General features: G+C 59.7%; 4 protein-coding genes across 4 annotated transcripts; 2 read left to right on the top strand and 2 right to left on the bottom strand.

Moving 5' to 3' along the window:
• Positions 1-424: 424 nt before the first annotated feature.
• Positions 425-1723, top strand: VOLCADRAFT_75159 (uncharacterized protein). Its single transcript, XM_002951783.1, has 2 exons — positions 425-877; positions 1034-1723. The coding sequence occupies exons 1-2, from the start codon at positions 505-507 to the stop codon at positions 1246-1248; spliced, it is 588 nt and encodes a 195-aa protein (XP_002951829.1). The 5' UTR covers positions 425-504; the 3' UTR covers positions 1249-1723.
• An 8-nt stretch (positions 1724-1731) lies between these two features.
• On the bottom strand, positions 1732-7266 carry VOLCADRAFT_109146 (uncharacterized protein; the record flags this gene model as incomplete). Its single annotated transcript, XM_002951689.1, has 8 exons — positions 1732-1961; positions 2492-2692; positions 3122-3169; positions 4449-4544; positions 5215-5373; positions 5580-5675; positions 5765-5837; positions 7196-7266. The coding sequence occupies 8 exons, from the start codon at positions 7264-7266 to the stop codon at positions 1917-1919; spliced, it is 789 nt and encodes a 262-aa protein (XP_002951735.1). The 3' UTR covers positions 1732-1916.
• A 399-nt stretch (positions 7267-7665) lies between these two features.
• VOLCADRAFT_92378 (uncharacterized protein) lies at positions 7666-13601 on the bottom strand (the record flags this gene model as incomplete). Its single annotated transcript, XM_002951688.1, has 8 exons — positions 7666-8388; positions 8787-9570; positions 9793-9969; positions 10359-11061; positions 11489-12305; positions 12585-12668; positions 13021-13212; positions 13361-13601. Coding segments are annotated over 8 exons (3720 nt in total), but the record flags the coding sequence as incomplete, so codon positions are not given.
• Positions 13602-14208: 607 nt separating this feature from the next.
• Positions 14209-18331, top strand: VOLCADRAFT_61744 (uncharacterized protein; the record flags this gene model as incomplete). Its single annotated transcript, XM_002951782.1, has 9 exons — positions 14209-14373; positions 14970-15055; positions 15570-15747; positions 15955-16007; positions 16263-16388; positions 16874-16997; positions 17481-17636; positions 17712-17771; positions 18284-18331. The coding sequence occupies 9 exons, from the start codon at positions 14209-14211 to the stop codon at positions 18329-18331; spliced, it is 996 nt and encodes a 331-aa protein (XP_002951828.1).
• Between the last annotated feature and the right edge of the window lie 1348 nt (positions 18332-19679).

Below are 19679 nucleotides of genomic sequence, written 5' to 3'. Positions count from 1 at the left end.
TGTATCGCTGCCAGAGGACGTACTCCATAAAACCACCAAAGTGTGGGGTAATTCAATTGTCCCCGTAAGCTAGTAGGGCACGTTGGGCTTGAGGACCATCGAGCCTCAGACTCCCAGGCGGGAAGACCTCCTCAAACTAAACCATGTATTTTCCTTTAAACATTTGATATATTGCGTTCTTTCAGCCTTGGCTTTCTGTACTTCTCCGTAGGATGGTGGTAAGTCATGGCAGCCCAGTAAGCCTGGGTGCTGGCCAATTTGGCAGACACAATAGTTCAAGTCGATAATCTAAAGACGTCTCTTAGAGAGTTTCACGTTTACGGAAGCGAGCCAGTTAGCATGACTATTTTCCAATCATCGTACGGATTTCACGCGGCGCTTCTGGATATGTGAGCGCGGGACAGCTTTTTGTCACATCCTTGCCTCCACCAAATAGTGCGAACGCGACGCGAGTTCTTTCTGAGTTTAACTACTCGGAAACTTCAACGTTGCAAGTCACCCAGGATGCCCCTTGTACCGACCGTCCTTTGGGCACAACGCTCGGACAAGCTCTATGTGACGATAGACGTTCAGGACGTCAAAGAGCAATCTTGTGATCTCGAGGATGAGAAGCTTACCTTCAAAGGGAAAGCCGGGACAGAGCAGAATGAGTACTCCCTAGATCTTACGTTTTTTGCGGCAGTCGACGCAAAGTCAGCCGACAGCAAAGTGAGCATCACACCTCGAAACATCTTCATGATTATCCTAAAAAAGGAGCCCGGGCACTGGCCGCGCTTGACAAAGGAGTCCGGCCGACACCTCGCCCACATCAAGTGCGACTGGAATAAGTGGGTAGACGAGGACGAAGAGGATGAGAAGCCTGAAGCTGATTTCAGCGGTAAGTTGATTTGCGCAAAATGTTGCCTGATTTCGCCACAGCAGGTTCCGATGTTTTCGACACAACCAATATGTTGACTTTGCAATGACAAGGCTGCTCCGGCATCCTATTGGGTAGAAGCCTGAATGCGCTAAATCTCGCTTACCCAACGCGCAGGAATGGACTTCTCCAGTTTCGGCGGCATGGGAGGCATGGGGGGCATGGGCGGCATGGGAGGCATGGGCGGCCTTGGGGGCATGGGCGGCCTTGGGGGCATGGGCGGCATGGACTTCAGCCCTCTCGAAGGGGAGGACGATGAGTTTGCAGGAGCAGGCGATGGCGAAGGGGAGGATTCCGACAACGAAGAGCTGCCGGATCTTGTTAAGCCGTGAAGCAGCTACTGCGGTTTGGAATGGGCGTTCGTACCGAACGCGTCTGTTAGGAGGGTTTTCGGAATGGTGAGCAGACCCGCGCTTGGGCCTCGATGTAGCGCTGGGCAGCTCTGTACGACAGGCATGCAGAAATATAGTGGTAGGGTCTCGAAGGAAACGTTGGTACGCAGGGGTCGTATAAGAGTTTTCGAAGAAATGACTAGGGAAGGGCAGAGAGTTCGCGCGGAGCTGATTTACTGTTGAAGCATTCTTTTAAGAATGTGTGTGGAAGTTATCGTTATGACAAATTTCCGCCTTAAAATCGAGATGTACCAGTTCGAACGTACATGTAAGGCAAGTTTGCGGATACTATGGTTGCATTACTGACGATCTAAGTGGCATGATTCGTAACGTTACCGAGAGCTGAAATATCTGTCAGCAGTTTCGGCCAAAGTCTGCGAATTGCAAACATATTTTGTAAACTTGATAAGCATGCAATTTTCCGTAACACAATTGCTTTACATATATTACTCAGCCACCCCAGTATTCATGAATACATTGTCAATCCGGTTTGCACACACGCTTCACTTCTTCGACACAGACCTGAAACAAATCCACCCAACCTCTTATTCTACAACCACTGTCCTCATAAATCTCCTGCACACATCTAATATATAGTCACTGAGACATCACTCTTCCGAGCTATTCGCTGGCCCTTCCTCCGTGTACGATACCTGCAAACCGTCAATTGTGCAAAGGTAATAAGCAAAATTGTTAGTGGTCTAGTTGAAGCATCAAGGACATATTAGGTTGCGCACAGACCTCCGACTACGACAAACCTCCCAATATCTCATATCACACACGGATTTACTATCCATAATTACCCACGCCATGCCCCCCTCCCTAAGTTTCAGCACTTCTCTTTCAGCCACCCGCCAATAGGGAAAACGCTCCTATATACTCGCCATCAAACACCGTCCATGTTTTGACACGCCCTGCCATCCCTCCCTTCCGCAAAGCGCGACGACCAATCCTGTTAGACCGTCTCCTGGCGCCAAACTAGGATCCGAACATGAACCCGAAACCCAGACCTGCCAATAATACGCAGTGACGAAACATGTACGGCTAAGCAGACGTACATTCCTCGACGTTCCACACCCCTGACAAGGACGTCTGACTACATCCACGGTGCAGCCGCAAGACCCAACCCGGCCCTTATCCTGGCTCCACTCCCCACCCCCGCTCCACCGGCCCAACAACCCACCTTGACCATGGCTGGTCGCAGCAGCTTGCCTCCAATGCTGAAGCCCTTCCGGAACTCCTGCAACACGGTACCGTCCGGGTGCGAGTTGGAGGGCTCCCGCATGATGGCGTCGTGGATGTTGGGGTCGAAGGCCGTGCCCGTGGTGGGCACCGCCTCCACCCCGAGGGAGCGCATCATGTCCACCATTTGCTTGTACAGACCCTGAAGGGCGCCCGAGGTAGGTAGGTAGGTAGGACGGAAGGTAGGTAAGAGGGCCCGAATCATATGGAATAAGCTAAGGCTTAACTGCCGACGTTCACGGCACGAGGGGGGAGAGGGTGTGGGGGGAGCCGGATAGCTGGGAACACAAGGTAACGAATGTGTGGGGACAATTAACACACCGGGCATTGGCTCAGCTCGGCGGGAAACCAATTGATAGGAGAGTGCAGGGCCAGGCGCGGAGAATCCGTCGCACTAGCGCTGGTGTTCCAGGGTGAGACGTCCTCACCAAAGCGACTCGTTCGCCTCACCCTGGCGCCTCCTGCGCTTGCCCACTCCGCCACCCGCTCACGACAAATCCCGCCATCAAAACTCCCAAACCTCAACAATTAAAAACGTGCCCCGCATCCCCCCCACGCACACGGCGCGCACCTGGTACGAGTTATTGATCTTCGCCTCGCCCTCCGTCTCCGCCTTCACCTGCATCCAGGGAGGGAAATAGCCCACATGCCGTACAGCGGCGGTTAAACTTAGCCTTGAGCGGACGGCAGGTGTAAGGCCATGAGGCTCAGATGCCCCCAATCCACACTTGATCCCAAATGATCACGACTGGTACAGTCAAGTTACCCGTATCCAAATGTTGGAGGAGCTGTGAAGACCTGTATCCAGGGGTCGGTCGCCAAGACTAAATGCCCAAAGCCACATGGTCCATCAACACATGCTGTACAGGTGCTGCCGTATCGTACCATGAGTATTCCACACTTCCGCCCCTCCCTCTCGCTTGGCGCCCCCAACTAGATGAGCGACAGGAGCCAACCCGACCTAGACCTCAACAAATGTCCAGAGAAGCCAAACCAAGGCCCCTTCTCGAGCCCACCAAGCAACAACACCGCGCCCTTTGCTCGCCAACGTAGGATTCCCAAGCCCTCTCGCCAACCTTTCCCTAACAACCTCCCATCCCCTTCCCCACTACCACCACGTCCTGCCAGCCCGCCAAAACCCTCCCAGCGAGCCCCCTTCTGGAGTCCCCATCCTCCCCTCCCCCGTATGGCAGCGATAGGTAGCCTGCCAGGCGGCTAACTCGCCGCCATGCAGGCAGCAAGCTAGCTATGACCACACCAGCGTAAGACCCTGTCAAGAGACGGCTCCACGATCTCCTTCCAACCACACACACACACACACGAGCCGTACTCGCGTCTGCAGCAACGACTCCTTACTAACGACTAGTACGCCAACAGGTCCTCTGGGCGATAAAACCCGCACAAACACGCCCCGTCAGGTGCAGAGCCGGCAGGCCCGCCCTGCCCTGCTTACCCACGTAAGGCAGCGCCACACGCACACATAAGACCCCCTCGCTTCCTCCGCTGTGCTGATGTGACACACCAGCAATGACACTCCCTTTCCCCCTCTACCTCAACCTCTCCCACCCCGTCCCGCGGAGTGCTCCTCCCCCTCCCTCCCAGCCCAGACTCAGTCACGGCTGCACAGCGCTGGCAGCAGCAGTAGCAGCAGCAGCAGCAGACCTTCAGCGCCCAGAACTTCCAGCAGCAAAAATTCCCCCACCTTGCCGCACCTCCTCTCGGGATTTGCTTTTTTGTTCCCGCCTGGGTTGGAACCTGGGACTTGGGACCCGGGGCTGGGTTCATTACAAATTCATCCTTTCATCCCTCAGATCCCAATTCAAAGAAGCCATTACGACGCTCCTCCGCCCCCTCCTGGACCTCTCATCCCCCACACCACTTCACCGCATGGGGCCCACCTGGGTCCGTGCCAGTTCGAAGTTATCCACAATGGGCAGCAGCTCCTTAATGACGTCCCCACGAACATTGTCCGTTAGCTGGGCGTTCTCCTCTCTCTGTATGTATGTCAGTACAAACCAATATGCAGTCAGCCAGGCAACCAACCAGCCATTCAAAATGCGGTAAGGCAATGCACCGGACAGAGGCGATCAGCGATGGGTCCAAAGAGGAGTCGAAGTCATGGGAGGGGTGGGCGGGGTGGGGCAGAAGGGAGAGTAGACGAACCACTGGAGGGCGGGCGGGGGTGCAACAAGGACCTATCTCCCCCTCGCCGGTGGACAAGTGGGGGACCCATTGGTCGGGGACGGAAGCCGCGGTTGAGTGCGGTGCCGTGCAGAGCCGTGTAGTGTGTTATGGTCCCAGGACGCGATCGGATGCGCCGGCGGTGAGAGGCGGCGGAGGGAAGAGGAGCCCGGGCGGAGGACAAGACTGACGCGCACGGGACGAAACGGCTTCGTACGGCAGCTTTCCAGCTTTCGTTTATGGACGCATAAAATGGGAATGCATTGAGGGACACGGCTCCATGGGGCTTCAAAGTGGAGACGGGGTTTTGTCTGGAGGAGTATTGTCTGGAGGAGTAAATGCGAATCTGGACATGGCGGGAAGGTGCCATTCTGAGCTAGGGATGTCATCGGCGGCTCAATGTTTCCTAGGTGTCAGTGGGCAATTGTGCTGAGCAGAAGGGAGAGGGGAATGGATGGGGGGTCAAGCCACATTGAGGCTTACCGTGCGCCGACGGAAGTTCTCAAAGTCCGCCGTCAGCCGCACGTATTGGTCTTTGGCACTGTTCGCGCTCGCCTCTAAAGCCGATGCCCGCTCCATGGTGGCCGAAGCTTCCGCCCGCATACGCTCCATCTCCAACTCCAATTCAGCTAGGCAGCCACTCTGTGGTAAGTAAGCATGGACGTGCATCAAGGATGACAGGGTAGGGGCAAACCCTTTATGCAGGTGATAAGAAAACTGCAATCGGACTCGTATGGCTTCACCCGACGACCGACAATGGATCACAAAGAGATCAGCCGATAGCGGTGTAAATGTGTTAAGTATTGATTATCAAGGCATACTAAGCTGTTCGTGCAGATTTTGCTCACCAGAACCTCCTTATCCAGCGAGCCATCCTCCAGAGCCTTCTTTGCCCGATCAAGGGGAGAGAGAGTCGGAGCGTCAGCAGCTTCGGCAGGGGCATCCTGCGGAAGACGGACGCGGCGGCCCTCAGCACCAGTGCCACCTCGGTAAAAAAAGCGATTGCGCGTATGTCACTAGCGTTGATCAGCACCTGTACCTCGGCCGCCCGTAAAAGAACGCGACGGCGATTTACAGAGGCACGAGCAGCATGCACTGGCCGGACGCTAGCCGCACGGGGCTGCGCCGTAGGTCGGCCGAGTGTCCCAAACGACTGACGTGCTGCAAAAAGCTGCATTATATTGTAATATGTCAATAGCTCTATGGAATTCTACAGTACATGTGAATGCTACTGTTATGCCGAGCAAAGATGTTCGAGAACGGACGAGCGATGTACGATCCCTGTCTACAAACAGAACAGACAACAGATTAATCGCCCAACGTTGTATGAGCTGCAGCCTGACATATTATGTGTTCGTTTATGGATAGTTATACATGATCCATGATCAATGCCAATCTCGTCAAACACAACCCGTCCAGGTCGTTTGGCTAACGGTAGGAGGATGTACCGAACACCATCACCTGTTGGCAACTTGCAAAATAGACTGGGCTGATCCACAAGTCGCGAATGAGCAATAAAGCTTTCTGTACTAGGGCCATGAACATCCCTCTGGTAGCGAACGCAAAAGACGAAGCTCGGCGAGCGCGCGCCCGTTAGCAGCCCCTTTGTCCGCCCGGGAGACGGGTCCCCAGCTCCCCGTGGTTTCCTCGCCACCGCCGTGCATGGAGATGCGTACTTGTCATACGCCGGGAGGCCCACAACCTGTTCCTAATCATAAAACGGGGAGAAGCTATCAGCTGCGACCATGGGGCCACGTTCCTCAGCATCGTACGACATGCAGGTGTACTGCACCTGGCCCATGCTAGCCTGTTTTAACTTCCCGCAATTCCGGTCCTGGGTTCCGGCTCGCATCCCTCGCAGCATATCAGTTCTGCATATATGTGACCGCTGTTGCTTGAGTTCCCTTTCCCCATCCACTGACTGATCGGCGCTACCCCTTCCCACACACCCTCTGCACGCCTCTTCCCGGTCACCCCTGTCTCTTAGCAAGTTACAAGTTCCATACAAGTGTGGGGGGTTCCGTCAAAGCCGGGAGGCCATGGACCGTATACATAGCTAGGGCCAATTGGCAATTCGTTGGGGCCCTCACTGGCCAATCGGTTTCAGTGCGCAGCACCACTGCGGCAGTTTAAAAGGCGGTTGCAGCCGCATTGCCTTTGGGCTGCGAAGACGTTACGATGCAGGCTAAGGCCATGCAGGCGCGCGGTCAGCTTGGTCCAGCGACCATGCCGTACAGGGACCCGTCTAGCAGACATTGTTTATCTCGTCAATAAACACATGGAGGGGGGCGGGGGGACGCAGGCGGCGTACGGCCGCCAAGAAAGGCGATGCAGGCGGTGGCATTGGTGGTAGCCTTGTTGAGAGCAGTTAACCACATGCGCCCTCACACCCCCTCACAAATCTCGCACTCGCCGGTTCCCGACAGGACAGTTCCGAGGTGCCATTCAACCAGCGGCCGACTACTTGATAACTGGGTAGCTCTTTGGACTTTGGTTGGACCCGCTGCTGCTGCTGGCCGCAAGTTCGAACGGCATGCAGTTGCCTTCCTCCCCCACTTCGTGCAGCACAGGATGACTCTACGGTACATGCCCTCTGAGGGGACAACACGGCCAACAAACAGCTCGGTGGTCGTGAAGGTAATGGAGTTCACCAAGGGAGAGCAGCTGCGTCTCCTGTGGGGGCGGCTTTGGACTCCTTCACCAGTCCTGCGCAACTTTCCTGAGGGCAATCGGCAGTTGATTTCCCGATTTTTACTTTTTGGATAAATTCCTACCCATACCTCCCCCCTAGGCCCCAAGACCTAACACGCAAATACAGCAGCACACACGCGCACTCCGAAGAAGTCCTCTGTCGGTGCATGCCAGGGCACCGGCGGCGCGGCACCATCATCATCATCATCATCATCATCATCATCGTCGTCGTCATCATTGTTATCAGCCCGGCGGCAGCACCCGCAGCGGCGGCCGCAGCGCCAGCGTCACGCCGCGCAGCGCCAGGAACTGCACATCTATGTTGGGCGGCAGGTCCGCCTCCTCCCCGAACGCCTCCGTGCGGTCCTCCGGGGAAATGAGCTTCAGCAGCACCGTGTTGCCGACCCAGCGCTGACACAGCGAAATGCACAAGTGGCCCGACGGAGGCGGCTGCGCCGCCGTCGCCGCCGCTGCTGCTGCTGCTGCTCCGCCGGCAGCGGTCTGTTGCCCAGGTTGCGTCAGGTCAGCAGGAGGCCCGTGAGCACCCGGATCCGGGCTGCCAAGAAGCTCGTACGGCAGTGGCGGCGGGGACAGCAGCGGGGGAACCGGCTCTAAGCCCTCGAAGGCGCGCTCCGCAGAGTTGTCTGGCGGCAGTAGCGCTGCCAGAGGCTCCGACAACGCCGCTGCAGCCGCCGCACCACCGCCGGTCTTTGCTGGCGTCGGCACCGACGTCGCCGCTGCAGCGGATGAGCAATCGGCCAATGACTGATACACATACTGAGGTGCTGCTCCCCATGCGCCTTGCGTCGCGGCTGTAGCCGTGCCTCCTGCAGCTGTAGCTATAGATGTGGCTGGGGATAGGGAAGGGGCTTTCGCGACGCTGGGCTGTAGCGCCGTTTGCACGTTCTGGAAGGTGTGGCGCAGCGCCTGCATACCCGCCACGTCGGCTATCCACCCCAATATGACCTACAGACGAAAGTGTTTAGAGTTACGCAGGAAATGGGAGGGTACCGGTCATGAAGGGTTCGGTTGTTGGAAGGCTGATGTTGCGCGGGGAAGGCTGAATGGGAAGCAGAGCAGCGCCAAGCCCGGGCCCGGGACCCCCTCCCTCCCCCGCGGGCTGGCCTCTCCCCCTCACCCCCCAAGTCCAGGAGGGGTCCGAAGTGGGTTCCCCGGGACCTGATAGCAGCCAGAGCACCACCAGGGCCCCACCAGCAATAGCAGTAGCATAACAATAGCAGCAGCAGTAGCAATACCAGTAGAAGCAATACCAGTAACAGCAGCAATACCAGTAACACCAGCAATAGCAACCGCAGCAATACATACGGTATAGCACAACCTCCGCCCCCCACCCCTCCACTCACTCCCGCCACGTGGGGCTTGGTCAGGTGGTTCAGCCAGGACATCAGCGGCACACCCTGGAGCATCTCCCCGCAGTAGTCGTACAACGGCGCACGGTCAGCGGCGGCGGCAGCAGCCAAATTCCCGGCGCCCTCTACCGCACCCGTGTCGCAGCTGCCGCCTGCAATGTTGCAGCCCAAGCCGCCGCCTCCGCCGAGTGGCTGCTGCGGCCCCTGTGAACGACCAGAGTCATCATCATCGTCTTCGTCGTCATCATGAGGAGTTTGACGACATCGCCGTTTCGCTTTTGGATCTTGGCAGCGCCGCCGCTCTGCTTCTTCAACGGTCGACTCCAGGGAGCCAGCCGCCGCCGCGCTGCCGTCAGGTACTGGCCCTGTAGCCCTCGGATCCGCGGCGGCGGCGGCGGCGGCGTTAGAGGGCCCCGACCCGCCGCTGGCGGCAGCATCTGTGTCAGCTCCGGGGCCCCTAGCGGCAAAGGTATGTACGGCCAACTCATCATCATCCTTATCGTCATCATCATTATCGCTGTACGACTGACCCGCCGTCGCGTTGTATGAATACGGCTTGCCTTCAATGCCGTACAAGAAGTCCAGCTCGTCCTCCCATTCGTCTGTGTTGGTGTCGTCGCCGTTAAGGCCCCAACCGCCGCCGCCGTCGGCGTCGATGCTACTGCTGCTGTCAGTCAAAGCGCTATTGCTATTGCCGTCCTCCTCCTCGTCCTCGTCCTCCTCCTCTTCATCTTCATCTTCTTCAACCTCCTCGGTGCTACTGCCTTCCACACTGCTACTGCCTTCCACACTGCTACTGCCTTCCACACTGCGAAGATCCGCGCCGTCGCCATCGCTGCTACCGTCAGCATGGACATGTTGACCACCACCACCATCATCATCATCACCATCGTCATCATCATCACCACCACCACCGTCTGCACTGCCGCCTATAACGGCCGCGTTGCCGTCGCCACCACCTGCACCATCGCTGCCACTTACGGCCCCGTCGCCGCCGAACAACGCCCCGCTGTCCCACGGCAGCAGGTCGGCGACCGGAATCGGCGACGGAGGCGCATTTACATACGGATCTGGATCTGGATCGTCTGGATCGTCAACTGGCGGCGGCGGCGGCAGTACCGGCGGAAGCGCCATACCCTGATCGCCCTCGTCGCCCAACCCGTCGTGCGGAAAAAACCTGGGGTAAGGCATCGGCATCGGTACGGCAAATCAGAACAATTACGGCATCGGTTAGGACGGTTACAGCTATGGCTACACGAGCAGTGACGGTTCAAGGCCTCTGTGCGGCCTCGCTAACTTACCTGCGCGCCTAGAGGGCTATAAGGGAGTGTGTGACATAACGATTTGAGCCGCGATGAGGATCATGCCGATGGGTGTACACGAAGGGGTGTGTGTGTGTGTGTGTGTGTCAGCTTTCCCCGCCCCAGAGACCCCCCTCGGCCCCACTGCTTGAGGCAGCAGCTGCACCAGCTATGATCTTCACCACTGCAACCAATTCGTACGACATCAGTACAACAAGTACTACAAGGGACAGCGGCATCCCCAGCGGCAACTCCCACGCCCCACCTGAACCAGGCCACAGGCCACAGAACGCCCGCTGCCATCGTAGCCGCCGCCGTCGCGCCGCCGCCGCCTCCGCCGGCATCCGGGACCCCAGCCGCTGCGGCACTCCCAATCTCCCCCGTCGTCGCCGCCTCCGCCGACTCCGCCACAGGGGCAGACTCTGCGGCTCTCCAGGCAGGTACTTCAGTTAACCTTGACCCGTACGGCACCCTCGACGGCGAGGATGGCGACGCCGTCTGCGCGGCGGCTGGCGGCGGTCTTTGGAACTCCACCCACCCGCCCTCCCTCGGACAGCTCCCCCGCGCCACCACCGGCGGCAGCAGCCCCGCGGACGCCGCCGCCTCCACCGCCGCCAGGGTCGTCAGATCCGACAGCGCCTGCACGTACGGCTGCCGTACCATGCCCTCGAACTCCTGCTGCACGTCCCTCTGCTCCCCCCCCTCCTCCTCCCTCTCCCCCGGCCCCACCACACCGATCTCCCCCTCCTCGGAGCTGCTGACGTGTTGGGTGGCGCCGTCAGCGGCTTTCTTGTCCCGACCAGCTGCCGCTGGCGACAGTGGCGACAGCGGCGGCTTCTTCGTCCGCGGCTGCGGCGGCACCTGCCTGAGGTTAGTCGCCGGGCTCCGGTGCGCCAGGAAGATGGCTCCACACGCCACTGGGCACGTGAACTCGCCCGTGCGGGAGACAGTGATGCCGTCGATGATGGCTGCGGCGTTAGCGCGCCATCGCCCCCGTCACCCCGGGGTGTGGGCGGGTGGGTGGGTGTCAGCACTGGTCATTACAGGCCCGACAACCCCCATTACCAGTTGCCAACTCCGTGCATCCCACACTCGGCAGCAGCAGCAGCAGAAGCGCACGTTCTAAAATGCCACACGCTGCTGATTGATAAGGGTGAATGTGTGCACGAACCATTCCACACCGGCCCCCACTCCCCATGCGCACAACCCCAATCCCGCTCACCACCGCGCGCTGTCCTCTCCCATCGTCATCCCAGTATCCAACCACCACACCAATCAACCACTTAACAACTAACAGCCACAACCACCCTCGCGCCTCTTCCTTTGATTCGCCCACCATTCCTCCCCCTCCTCCCCCCCTCCCTCCGCAGCCCCACCACTCGCTCCCTCACTCACATGTTGTACACTCCAGAGCGGGGCTGCTCAGGTACTCCCTCGCCGTCCGACACCACACCTTCAACCCCGCCCCGTCCTCCCCCAGCCCCACCAGCTCCCGCCCGCCGGGGACACTGCGGCCCCCTGCAGCCTGCACGATGTCCCAACCCACTGCGGCCAGTCGGGGGGGCAACGACAGCGGGACCGCCTCCACCGCCTCCGTCATCATCACCCCCTCGGGGAAGGCCTCCACAGGCGGCTGCCCCCCGCCACCGCCGCCAACGCGGATATCGCCATTCTTAGTCGCCTCGCCGGCGGCGGCGGCGGTGGCGGCGGCCTGTCCCCAGCCGACGAGGTCGGGCAGTGGAAGAGGGACCGGGACCGGGAGTGGTCCGCCAGCTGCTCCTTCAGGGCCGCCGCTGCCACCGCCCTTCTGCCTCTCTTGCTGCTGCCGCTGCTGTTGCAGCAGCAGGTGGTAATGCGATATGAGCTGCCAGACCAGCCGTCTGAGACCGGCAGTGGACCAGCGGCGCAGGGAGTGGCGCATGGCGTCACGCAGCCGCTCACACAGGGCGACCACCGCCCGAGCCCTGGGGGCAGCGGCGGCGGTGCTGGCAGGGGCCGCAGTGCGGGCAGGATTGCGGCTGCTGCTGCTGGTTGTGCCGGCAGCGGGGACCGCCACCGCCGCTCCACCTGCTGCTGCTGCTGCTGCTGTCAGCATTCGCTGCATGATCCTCGCCGGCATGCGGCCCAGGAAGAGCAGCCAGGCTACTTCTGAGGCGAGGGAGATCAGCTCGGAGCGGTGGGAGACAGTGAAGGGGTCCTCGGAGCGAACTGCCTGACAGCGGGTGCGGGTGCGGGTGCGGCGGCCGGTGCGGCGGCCAGTGCGGGTGCGGGGAGTCAGGTCGTAGGGGACGAGTTGGAAGAGCCTCCGGGGGAGGTTGTCGGTTTCTGCGGGTTCATTTGGCGGATAGATGTGACACGATGTGGACAGATGTGCTACCCGCGGGGTTCAGACTGAGTCTGGACACCGCCTCCTCCCCTTTCTTCTCCCCCCCTTCGCCGGTGTCCGGACCCCGCCCCCCGGACCCCCACAGCCCTCTACCGGCAGACCCACCTTGAGTTGGGCTATGCAGTGCACGTTGCTGCCCGCCCGGCTGCAGTACAGGGACCAGCCATGGGGCTGGAACACGTTGCCCGCCTGGACGTACCCGGGGCGACACGGGGGAACACGGGGGAGCGGAAGGAAATGGGACAGGGACAGGGACAGGGGAAACACATGCCGTACCGGGAGTGGGGAGGGCGACGGGGGAGCTGCAAGGGATAACAACCTCACAACCAGGACCAGGACCAGGGCCACGCCACCATCTTCCGGCTTCTCCCCCTAGACCCTCCGTACACCCCCCCTCGTTACCTTCCCCTGGACCCCCTCCCCCGTCCCCACCTTGGGAACCTGAGGGGGAGGAACCCGTCTCCCAAGCTCCCGTTGCCATCTGGGACTCCCCATATCACACACACACACACGCACACAAACATTCGTTAACACTGCGCACCCAAAAGGCCGGATCACCCATGTCCATGCCGCCATCTGTGTACAGTCCTTCCAAGGAAATAGCGCCAGACAAGGGGGAGAGGTAGGGGGAAACGGGGGAGGCTGCATTGCCGCCACTCCCGCCGCTGCTGCTTGGCTTGCAGGCTTCGTACAGGTTACGGAAAAGGGCAGCAAGGCTCATATGGTTGGGGGCCTGTACAAGGGTGCAGGGGCGACGAAAGGGAACGGGGAACGGGGAGTGTGAAGAGTTTTTGGGGATGCTAGTGGGGGAAGCGGGAGGGGGTGCATGAGCTGTGTGCATGAGGCGGAAGGCGTGACCTAACATGGAAGGGTAGAGTTACCTGGACGTTGAGGCCGAAATAGTGGGCCAGAAGAGGCTGCCAGAGCGCATTGTCGTACGCCACATTGCGGGTGTCTCGACAAATGCACCCAGCGGCAGCCAGGTCGCGGGGGTTCAAGAAGGAGAAGATCGCCGCAAGTGCGTCGCGGCCGAGTTGGGCCCAACCGGTGCTATCATCCATGATGCGGGGTCGTAAAGCTTCGTGTCTCAAAGTGTAAGACATGAGCTGCGTGATACGAGTACTCCGGGGAAAGGAAAGGAGGCAGGAAGTGCAAGGGTGCACCGTAAGTGGCTGCTATAGGCTTTGGGCCTGTTCATGAGGCTGAACGGTGCCAATAAGTTATGTCGTTAGCATGACCTTGCAAAGGGACGAACTGGCCTCCGTATGCCCGTAAGAGCAGCTGATACTTCAAGGTGGCTAGCATGTACATACCTCGCTCATGGTGTGCTTACGATATTCAATGTATAATTGAACTTGAGAGAGGATTCGCATTTGTCGCCACGGTGTTTGGAAGGACTTTCCAATCGTACAAGCAATTGTCATCTGCGTAAGGGCTGTGCCTCATGCAGCTAGAGCTTGCGACATGGGGCAACGTCAACCGAGTATTTGTGGATTTTCATAAAGCTAATGGAACTCAGTTTCGGCGTGCTGGCAAGGATAGGAGTAAATCATTAGCTTTGGTCCCCATCACTCAAATGTTGGTTAACGCGTTGCAATTGTAAGAAACGATTGAACGCCGGTATTAAAGGCAAGAACGAAATTGTAGTTACGCAAGTCGCTCCGTTGGCACTTTGCCTGCAAAGCCTTGCGGGGCGCCTTCTTTGCCTCGCGTGCCTGCCGGCACAAAGATGTTCAACAACGGCTATGTGGGAACCGGCGAGGATGTGCAGCGCATCCGTCGCATGGAGAAGCAGCGTGAGGAGCAGCGGAAAAAGTTCGAGGCGCTCCAAAAGCAGACCAAAGACCAAGCCGATGCTGCTGGCCTTAGGCAATTCGGCGCATCAACCGAGGAGGTGCGCCATGACTGTAGGAATCGGGTCAAGAAGATGGTCTCACCTATCACAAAGTTCCACGTTTGTGCCTGCCCTTCACAGCCTGTTTCGCTCTCTGCCATGGGGCCGTGGCTTTGGATCGGAACGGGGGGTTGAAGCAGCGACACCTACGAGCGCCTTGAGTGCTCCTTAAGTTTGAAGGGTTCTGAGAGGGGGGCCCGAGCTCTCTCGTTTAGGCGGGGAACACCAAATGGGGAGTTATTTCGGCTTGGATTCCGTTTCCTAAACCGGGCAGCTGGCAGCTCGCATGAAAGGCCCACGCATCCCCCTCCCGCGCATGGTAGGGGGCCACCTGCTCCGGGGTGTGGGGTGAAGGTTAGGGAGCATATGATTCTCAGGTGCATAGGGTAAAGAAAGCCTTTCTGTGCCCCATCTTAATACACCACTAAAAGCACTAAAAAAGCGCTCCTATCCATACACACTCGCTGCCTACAGCTGCACCCCAACCTTCACACACTTCCTTGCTCCTTAGCATGCGATCTCAACACACACACACACACACACACGCACACGAACGCTCTGCATCCCTCTCCTCGTCTCCTCCCCACCTGCTCCAGGCTTTGGAGCACGCCTTCAAGAACGAGACAGTGGGTCTCGTGACCAAAGCTGAGTTCATTCAGAAGCGGACCACGTTGCAGGAACGGTGGGTATTAGGGTGGTTGGGAGGCTGGAGATAAAACAAAGGAGGAAAGACTTTTGAGAAGAACATTCTGAATGAAATGGGGTGAGAGGGCAAACCCGGCCTAAGCGACCCGTGGGTCGGGATCGGAATTTTTTGTCGTATAATGGATTTTGCGGTCGGAAGTGGCGGTGCGCTGCTCTGGCGGGCCCTCGCCTGTCCCCGCTCTTCCTCCCCCCGGCCAACCCAGCCCCTTAACTCCTCGCCTCGTCTCTCCCTACACCAAACAAGCCTAGGAAGTACAGCGCCCCGGGGCATAAGGGTCCTCGTCCACACCAGGGGGTGGAGGCCACTGGGCAACTTCTGGACTCGTTAGCCCACCTTCTCCTCACCCCACTTCACCCACCTGGCCCCAGAACCTGGCATAGCACTTTCCAGCAGCTGATTCGGAATGAAGTTTATGAATGTTATTGGCTCCTTCTCTTCCCCGCACCGCCCGCCGCCGCTCGCTTCCCCCGCACCTTGTCTGCCCCACCAGTTTGGAGGAGGAGCACCGGCGGAAGGCGGAGGCGGATGAGGACGCGGCCAGCAGGGAGAGGGAGAAGCGCAAGCGGGCGAAGGAGGCCAGGAAACCCAAACTGAGCTTTCTAGTGGATGAAGACGGCGGAGATGGCGAGGAGGGGGACCCCGCTACAGCGCCGCCGCCGCCGCCGCCGGTCTTTAAAACGATGCCCGCCTGGGCTCGCGCGGCAGCGCCGGTGGCTGATCCCCCCGCCTCTGACGCCGCCGCCGCCGCCGTCCCCTGTACGGCAATGGAAGGTCGTGTGGGCAGTGAGGAGCCCGCAGGCAGCAGCGGCAACGGAAGTGATGGGGGCGGGTGTGACGGCGGGGAGGCGCTGGTGGCGGCGAATAAGAAGCGCAAGTTTGCCAAGTTCGGGAAGGACCCCACGGTGGCCACTGACTTCTTGCCGGACAAGTGAGCGAGCGAGCGAGCGAGCGGGGGGGGATGAAGTGGGGGGAAGGGTAAGAGGTGGGTGGGGAAGAGGAGGAGGGCAAGCCGGGGGTCATTGAAGGCTAAAGGCCAGCTGGGAAGATTGGGAAAGGTTTAAACCGCCGTCCTGGCCCCAGCGGGGCAGTGCGGCGGCGGCGGCGACGATCTGGAGTTACGGTGTCCCGCCTGCGGTCTGGACCCCTCCCCGGTCCTACTGCTGACCTGACCCATGGGTCGCAGGGACCGTGAGCGGCTGGAGGCTGAGATGCGAGCTGCTCTGCGAAAGGAGTGGCAGCTGGCCCAGGACGCGATCAAGTCTGAGCCGCTGGCCATCACCTACTCCTACTGGAACGGCACCGGACACCGGTGAGTGGCGGTGAGCAGCCCCTGGGTAGATTTGTGTAGCACTGTCTGTTTGTCTGTGCCTGTCTGTTTGCACGTATGCATATGCCGTGTGTTGTATGGGGGTGGGCAGGTGTGGAGAGCAGCAGCAGGGGGCCGTAACCCGGGAGGTGGGGTCGGGGGGTATAAGGGGGACCACTGGCGAATGAAGCAGATACCAGCGATATGCGGATAGTCCAGGAGGGTCGAGGGGGGAAAGGGGTGTCCCCACCCCGCCCCCCGTCATTCGCCTAGTGGTTCGTCTTACCCCCGTCACGGCGCAGCCCATCCCAATCCGTCTCAACCCAATACGGCAGTAGGTGCTCATCGCAGTGCTTCCTGCGTCATCAAGTTCAACCCCCCGCTTTCCACCCCACCCCTGACATCCCCTCGCTGCTTACACCCCTCCCCAATACACACACACCCTCTCTCTCTCTCCCTCTCCCTCTCTCTCACACACGCATGCGCAGTCGCAACATCACGATCAAGAAGGGCGACTCCATTGGCAACTTCCTGAAGGCGGTCCGGGAGCAGCTGGCGCCCGAGTTCCGGGAGCTGAGGCACGTGGGGATGGACAACCTCATGTACATCAAGGTACGACAGGATGACGAAATACCACCACGCCCTGCGAGTTCTGACTGGGACTGCAATTCACTAGGCTGGCGCGGCGACATCCCCCCTTCCGGCGCTACCCGCGGGCCCTCCCTCACCTGCCCCCTCTTGTGCCACATGCGATCAAACCCCCCTCAGCTCACCCGTCCCTTACCCCCCGACCCCAGCAGCTTCACTCGTTCGTGGTTCGTCTTACCCCCCGACAACCAACGCCCGCATCTGCTCCTCTCACCGCTCAGGACCCCCCCCTGCGCCATGTGGTTCGTACCGTATATATATGCCCACGTCGTCTCGTATCATATCATATCAATCTCCGTTCTCCACCACGTTCCCCCCACCCCCACCCCCACTCCCACCCCGCTGTGGACGTCGGCAGCTGCTGGTTTCCTTGACTGTGCATATGCCCCCTCAACCCCCCTTTTTCTGTTGGGTTGGGTCCCCCGGTCGCCTCTGGACCCCCTCCAGGAAGATCTGATCATGCCGCACCACCACACCTTTTACGACCTGATCGTGAACAAGGCCCGCGGGAAGTCCGGTCCGCTGTTCGACTTCAGTGTTCGAGAGGATATCCGCGTGACCAACGACGCGACGCAGGAGAAGCAGGACAGCCACGCGGGCAAGGTGCGTCTGGGTGTGCTTGTACGTGGCGTACGGCCTCTACCTCCCTAACCCCTGTAAGCGTCACACCTCTGGCAGGTTGTGGAGCGGCATTGGTACGACAAGAACAAACACATCTTCCCGGCTAGTCGGTGGGAGGTGAGGATGTGGATGCCGGGGTGTGCGCGTGTATGTATATGTGTATGCGTGAGGTGGTGGTGGTGGGGCTTCCTGGTGCGGGGCCAGCTGGTGGCGCTCTGCTGGTGGCCACCTTGTCGGTGTCTAGGGGGCGGTGGTGGGGGTTGACAGCGGCTGCAGAGGCAGCAGCAGGGGGGGAGGGAGGGGGGGAGGGAGGGAGGGGCGTTGGCTCGCGGCTGGTTATCTCTGCCCCTGGTGTACCCCCCCTCCCTCCCTCAGCCACCTCACCGAATCCGCTACTAACAACCCCCGCACCACACAGGCAGACAGACAGATATACATAGACAGACAGACAGACACATACACACTCCAACCCTTCCGCTTTGCGGCTCAGTTCGTTTATACACACACACACACACACACACACTTGGCTTTCCTCTGAACGAGATTTCCCCCGTGCTCTCCTTCCTCTTGGGGCCCCTTCCCCGCACCGCCCTTCGCCCTCGCGCCGCCTGCCGTACGGCCGTGCACAGATATACGACCCGGAGAAGAAGTACGGCGAGTACACCATCTTTGGATAGCCGCAAAACACAGCACACGCGGGGCCTTATGTAGCCACCGTTGGCTCCCTGTTGACACGCTAACCCACCTGCCGGGGGCGGGGACCCGGACGAGGGAAGGGGGGAGGAGCGCCGCGGGGACTGGGGGGACTGGTGGCAGAGGGGCGCTGCAGGGGACGTTATGGGCTATGTGGTGGTCGTGGGGTGGCAAGGTGCCCCGACGGCTCGCGGCTGGCCCCTGTAGTGGCTCGTGTGTGCTCACACCCACCACGTGAACTTGCATCGCGTATTATCCTTGTGAGCTGAGCACAGGAAGGCTGAGGGGTTGCGGGGGGGGGGCTACTCGGGTCGTAGACTGGCGGACTGGATAGGAGAAGGTTTGACAGGCTGACAGACTGACTGACAGGCTGACTGACAGGACAGCTGACTCGCGGGCTGGCTAGCTAGCTGGCTGGGTGTGTGTGTGTGGAGCTCATCAGGCGTGTTAGGGCAAGTTATCAGTCGCGAGGAGGGGGACGTGTACCGAGACAGAAAGAGTCACAGATGGACGGACAGGAAGCCCGGGATGGTGATGAGATTTGGCACACGCCACAGACGTGGTGTACCGAACGTTTGTCAGCACCGCCGGCACCACCACTCCCACCACCGCCAGTCAGGGGGGTGCTGAGACCCGGCTTTGACAGAGCGCGAATGGGGGCCCCCCCCAGCTCCGTGGTACTGTGTCCGGTGCATGCCGGGTGGTGTTCTCGTGAGCTGAGGACATCCAACTGTGATGCTGGCGGGAATCCTTCCTCACCTGGCTACAACAACGCCAACGCCTATTTGGGCAATGGTGTCCTCAGTTCGCCTCAGCCCATCAAACGCCTGACAGTGGAACTGAAGAACTACAAGAACCACTACTACGGCCACTGCAGCAAAACGAACTGTGTATGAAAAGATGATATTGACCCTCCCCCCTCCTGCTCCTTACTACCCACGTAGTCAGCTTGTTTCCGTATCTCTGTTTGTATATCTGTCGCTTCATCCCGGACGTCATCTCAGCCCGGTGGTGAGGCCCTGGGCCCACCTCCATCCCTACCCACCTACCCCTACCTATCACTTTAACTACCACCGCTCCCTTCCACCACAACCATTTGTGTGTTGGTCCAGGTTAATCACTGGCACTGCCCAACCGCTCTAGCCTCCTCCCCACCTCCGGTGTCACCTTCGCTCGCTCAAACAGGTTCGTCTTCCCCCCTCCGGCCCCAGGAGGACCGGGTTCACCTGGTTAGCTACCCGGGCCGGGTCCTCGGGGCACTCCGACTATTGAGTCGTTACCCCCCCCCCTTGCTGCCTCCCACACGCACACAGACTTACCAGGTGCCACTCC

Source organism: Volvox carteri (assembly GCF_000143455.1).
Source record: "Volvox carteri f. nagariensis unplaced genomic scaffold VOLCAscaffold_25, whole genome shotgun sequence".
NCBI classification, from domain to species: Eukaryota; Viridiplantae; Chlorophyta; class Chlorophyceae; order Chlamydomonadales; family Volvocaceae; genus Volvox; species Volvox carteri.
The sequence above is the reverse complement of the archived record's forward strand: the minus strand, read 5'-3'. Positions and strand labels throughout refer to the sequence as shown.